This window comes from Oncorhynchus masou, chromosome 15 (assembly GCF_036934945.1).
Source record: "Oncorhynchus masou masou isolate Uvic2021 chromosome 15, UVic_Omas_1.1, whole genome shotgun sequence".
Taxonomy (NCBI): domain Eukaryota; kingdom Metazoa; phylum Chordata; class Actinopteri; order Salmoniformes; family Salmonidae; genus Oncorhynchus; species Oncorhynchus masou.
In genome coordinates this window covers 11,642,142-11,648,141 of record NC_088226.1, presented here as the reverse complement: position 1 = coordinate 11,648,141, position 6,000 = coordinate 11,642,142, and the positions used below count along the sequence as shown (strand labels likewise).

The 6,000-nt window shown below is 45.9% G+C and overlaps 1 protein-coding gene across 1 annotated transcript in view; it reads right to left on the bottom strand.

The window, feature by feature from the left end:
* LOC135555613 (dedicator of cytokinesis protein 7-like) overlaps positions 1-6,000 on the bottom strand; it is a 51,677-nt gene that overhangs the window by 20,391 nt on the left and 25,286 nt on the right. The window contains 5 exon segments of the mRNA XM_064988219.1: positions 1,785-1,898; positions 2,427-2,567; positions 2,821-2,916; positions 4,159-4,260; positions 5,729-5,904. Of these exon segments, the coding sequence (XP_064844291.1) occupies positions 1,785-1,898; positions 2,427-2,567; positions 2,821-2,916; positions 4,159-4,260; positions 5,729-5,904 (629 nt within the window).

The following is a 6,000-nucleotide window of genomic DNA, read 5'->3' as shown; positions in this document are numbered from 1 at the left end:
AATGGTGTTCCAAAAAAGGTCCAGTCACCAGGACCACAAATACCATCTAGACACTGTTGCCCTAGAGCACACGAAAAACTATACATACCTTGGCCTAAACATCAGCGCCACAGGTAACTTCCACAAAGCTGTGAACGATCTGAGAGACAAGGCAAGAAGGGCATTCTATGCCATCAAAAGGAACATAAATTTCAACATACCAATTAGGATTTGGCTAAAAATACTTGAATCAGTCATAGAGCCCATTGCCCTTTATGGTTGTGAGGTCTAGGGTCCACTCACCAACCAAGACTTCACAAAATGGGACAAACATCAAATTGAGACTCTGCATGCAGAATTTTGCAAAAATATCCTCTGTGTACAACGTAGAACACCAAATAATGCATGCAGAGCAGAATTAGGCCTATACCCACTAATTATCAAAATCCAGAAAAGAGCCGTTAAATTCTATAACCACCTAAAAGGAAGCGATTCCCAAACCTTCCATAACAAAGCCATCACCTACAGAGAGATGAACCTGGAAAAGAGTCCCCTAAGCAAGCTGGTCCTGGGGCTCTGTTCACAAACACACCCTACAGAGCTCCAGGACAACAGCACAATTAGACCCAACCAAATCATGAGAAAACAAAAAGATAATTACTTGACACATTGGAAAGAATTGACAAAAAAACAGAGCAAACTAGAATGCTATTTGGCCTTAGAGAGTACACAGTGGCAGAATACCTGACCACTGTGACTGACCCAAAATTAAGGAAAGCTTTGACTATGTACAGACTCAGTGAGCATAGCCTTGCTATTGAGAAAGGCCGCCGTAAGCAGACATGGCTCTCAAGAGAAGACAGGCTATATGCTCACTGCCCACAAAATGAGGTGGAAACTGAGCTGCACTTCCTAACCTCCTGCCCAATGTATGACCATATTAGAGAGACATATTTCCCTCAGATTACACAGATCCACAAAGAATTTGAAAACAAATCCAATTTTGAAAAACTCCCATATCTACTGGGTGAAATTCCACAGTGTGCCATCACAGCAGCAATATTTGTGACCTGTTGCCACAAGAAAAGGGCAACCAGTGAAGAACAAACACCATTGTAAATACAACCCATATTTATGCTTATTTATTTTATCTTGTGTCCTTTAACCATTTGTACATTGTTAAAACACTGTATATATATATATATATATATATATATATATATATATATATATATATATAATATGACATTTGTAATGTCTTTATTGTTTTGAAACTTCTGTATGTGTAACGGTTACTGTTCATTTTTATTGTTTTTCACTATATATTATCTACCTCACTTGCTTTGGCAATGTTAACACGTTTCCCATGCCAATAAAGCCCTTGAATTGAATTGAAATTGAGAGAGAGAGAGACAGACAGACAGACAGAGAGACAGACAGAGAGAGACACAGAGAGAGACACAGAGAGAGACACAGAGAGAGACACAGAGAGAGACACAGAGAGAGAGACAGAGAGAGAGACAGATATTGTTCAGATGTGTAAGACAACGTATTCAGGGACTGGTTGCAGTAAAAGCAAATGATGTCATGTGTGTTTGTCATTTGTGATGACTCCGTTGATGACTGACAGTGGGTGTAAATACTGGCTTTAGCGGCAGAATAGTGACACTGTCTGTATGCATGTTCGTACGTGCCTGTTTGTAGTAGAACCAGACACTCAGTGTCTGAGAGTGGGTGAGTGGGTGTCTGTGTTTATCGTTGGAGCAGATGACAGAACCTGTGTGTGTGTGTGTGTGTGTGTGTACCTGTTTGTAGTAGGAGCGGATGAGGTTGAAGACGAAGCCACGGTCCATGAGAGACAGCAGGTCATTCAGGAAGAAGGCCAGACTGCTGTTCAACCTCTCCACAAGCTCCAAATCCTGAGAGAGAGACAGGATGGGTGGGAGAGAAAGGGAGGGAGGGAGAGAAAGGGAGGGAGAGAAGGGAGGGAGAGAAAGGGAGGGAGAGAGAGAGAGAGGGAGAGAGGAGGGAGAGAAAGGGAGGGAGAGAAAGGGAGGGAGAGAAAGGGAGGGAGGAGGGAGAGAAAGGGAGGGAGGGAGAGAAAGGGAGGGAGAGAAAGGGAGGGAGAGAAAGGGAGGGAGAGAAAGGGAGGGAGCGAGAGAGAGAGGAGGGAGAGAAAGGGAGGGAGAGAAAGGGAAGGAGCGAAAGGGAGGGAGCGAAAGGGAGAGGAGGGAGAGAAAGGGAGGGAGAGAAAGGGAGGGAGAGAAAGGGAGGGAGAGAAAGGGAGGGAACGAGAGAGAGAGGAGGGAGAGAAAGTCAGTGATTAGAGAATATGGGAAGGGTTAAGAGGACACAGAAGGTATACTATGTATTCCCTAAAAAAAGGAAACGTGACTCCTATGTTCTGCAATTCCGTTCTAATGGCCCTTGGGTTGTGGCCACTGTACCTTGTGGTATCGCCCTGCTACATCAGCACTGATAGCCCCCACTAGAGCAGCGATGTCATCCACAAAGCGGTCTGGGAAGCGCTGGCGTCTGGGAAGGTCTATCCGGGAGGACAGGAACAGGTGGTGGGACATACTCTTCGTCTGGGAGAGGAGGAGAGGAAGGGAGAAAAAGAGGGATCACAGATTGTATCTAATTCTTCAAATGAACACTGGCTGGAAAACATCATATTCCTTCACGCTTTTCCCTAAATGAGAAATTTGACCAACTGTCTCTTGATTTTGGGAAATCCATTAACGGCCTGTGTGATGAGGGCGGGTGAGGAAGATCAAGATCTCATGAAAGATGCCATACAGACGCAACAGTCATCATCATCCTCATCATTCAGATACGCACCATGAGCTGGAAGAAGAACCAGGCCTGTTGCAGTGCTGCCTCCCTCACTGTGCTGGTGCTCACCACCCACTGTAGTGCCAGCTCCTCATGGAGCAGCTACACCAGGAAGTGAACAGGGTCAGAGAGAAACACCCAGGCAGAGTGCAGTACACCACGGTTAGCAACATGGAGGCTAACGCAGGAAAAGCTAGCTAAAATACCCAGGCAAAAATACTGAGCTGACACTAGTACCATACAATCTCTCATAAAAAGGTAGGGCTGCCTGTCTGCTAACAAACACACAGTGAGAAAAGCTACTGCTGCGCTAACAACAGGATTATTGTAGAACACTAACGTGATGAAACCTGTAGGTAGCATTAGAGGAACATGAGACTCTAGACAGGTCTTATAATGTAGGCTTATTCTGGGAGATCCCAGATAACAAACTTCAGTCATACATGGCTTTGAAGACTGTGTCAAGATTCAAAAGCTAATGCATTAAACAATTACTTATCTCACTCACACACACACACACACACACACACACACACACACACACACACACACGAACTGTGTGTGTTACACATACTGACAAACACAGAATGGATGAGGATGGACAAGGGTGTTAATATCGTGTTTTAGACAATGTATGACAACGGTACCTTCTTGGCAATCTGTCTTGTTGGAGCTGAACAGAAGGTGGCGCTGTCTACAAAGGCAGACATGCGATTGCAGCCACGATCACTTGCCTGACAGAGTAGTGGAGCGATGGAAACACAGTGATGAAGACAAAGAGCAAGAGTGAGCAAGGTGGAAAAAGATGAATGAAAAATACAAGAAATGTGATGGATGGCTAGAGGACTTCCTGGACTCAACTGACTGCTTGGATAGAAATGGCGTTAGTGCCAGTTGAGGTTCAGATGTCCATGCGGTTGATAGGATGAAATGTGATCCTCGTGAAAAGCATCATTGTGAATAACGAGGCTGAGTCGAGCTTAGCCAAGGAGGGGAAAAGGAACAGACCAATGACAGACAGACAGCTGACAAAACAGGCCGTAGACAAACACGCAGCGCAGCAGCCACATAGGAGTGGAGGAGGGAAGGGCAGCGAGGAGGGTGTTGTTGGGTATGGGGTGAACATGGGGTTGGTTCTGGAGGACAAAACAATGACAGAATGTTCAGATAGAAATGTATCGGGTAGAACAGACGCCATTGGCTCGTGTAGAATAGGGAATCACGTCCACTCTAGTCGATAGATTTCTCTCTGCAACATTCTGAACAATTCTCGTTACTGAATGAACCGGGCACCCATGGTGGAGGGGTAGGTAGTTGAAGGTAGGGAAGGAGGGTTGTTGGCACCTGCTTGAGCTCACAGGTGAAGTTGGGGTTCCGGCGTAGCACAGCTCTGGAGCCCCCGGGGGCATAAGCAGAGTTTACCCAGGAGTGGGAGCGATCTATCCCCTAGAACATCATATCACATCAGCCACCACACCGACACACCGGCCATGGGGGAGAGAGGGAGCGAAGGAAGGTTAGGGAGGGGTGGAGGCAAGGGTCAAATTAGAGGCAGGAGAAGGAAGGAAGGAGGAGAGGGAGAGAGAGAGGAGGGGAATAGCGAGGGATAGAACAGAGTGACAGACAGACATAGGCACACCACAAGATTGCATAATTGACAACAGCGTTGGAATCAACCAACCATTGGCACAGACAGGCAGGAATCACAAGCATGCACATCAAGATACAACACTGGAGGGTCACTACAGGAGGACCACTACAGGAGGACCACTACAGGAGGACGAGGGGAGTCTGATTGTATGTTTAGTCACAGGACACACGTCGGACAGACATTCAGTGTACATTTAAACAGCCAGAATGCCATTTAACCCCAATTTAAGAAAGTGTCTATGTTTAGACTGGAAGAGGCAGCAACACTATCATAAGCACACGGATAACATATTCAGGAGTTCGTCACATAGTGCCTTTACTTCCCCAACTAGAGGAGAAACAGAACAGGTTGTATTTACAATGGCTAGACAGGACAGAGCAGGTTGTATTTACAGTACCTAGACAGGACAGGGGACAGAACAAGTTGTATTTACAATGGCTAGACAGGACAGAACAGGTTGTATTTACAGTACCTAGACAGGACAGGGGACAGAACAAGTTGTATTTACAGTACCTAGACAGGACAGGTTGTATTTAGAGTACCTAGACAGGACAGGTTGTATTTAGAGTACCTAGACAGGACAGGGGACAGAACAAGTTGTATTTACCTAGACAGGACAGGGGACAGAACAGGATAGGTTATATTTACAGTACCAAGACAGGACAGGACAGGTTGTATTTATAGCACCTGGACAGGACAGAACAGGTTGTATTTACAGTACCTAGACAGGACAGAACAGGTTGTATTTACAGTACCTAGACAGAACAGGTTGTATTTACAGTACCTAGACAGGACAGGTTGTATTTAGAGTACCTAGACAGGACAGGGGACAGAACAAGTTGTATTTACAGTACCTAGACAGGACAGGTTATATTTACAGTACCAAGACAGGACAGGTTGTATTTACAGTACCTAGACAGGACAGGGGACAGAACAAGTTGTATTTACAGTACCTAGACAGGATAGGTTATATTTACAGTACCAAGACAGGACAGAACAGGTTGTATTTATAGTACCTGGACAGGACAGAACAGGTTGTATTTACAGTACCTAGACAAGACAGAGAACAGAACAGGTTGCATTTACAGTACCTAGACATGACAGAGAACAAGTTGTATTTACAGTACCTAGACAGGACAGAGAACAGGTTGTTTTTACAGTAGATAGACAGGAAAGAGGCCATGTCTAAGATAGCTGTATTACCGGAGCCAATGCGAGAACTCAATTCAATACCATTTGATTTGTATTGGAGGTAGAACTGACCTTGCTGGCGATGATCCTCTGCACCTCCTCGTCAGGTGACGTGGGGGTGCTGGCCAGGTCAGGATTGGAGTTACTGATGCTCTTGGAGCGGGCCAGGTGAAGGGTGCTGGGGCGGGCCGTTGCCCTGGACAATGTGGCGTACTGGATGGGCAGCTCGTAGGCCGGGGTGGCACCCCCTGGGTCAGGGAGAAGAGGAGGGCACTGATACCAAAAGACACACTTATGCTCATTGTAGTAGTTGAGTGAGAATTCTCCAACCACAAGGTGAAATT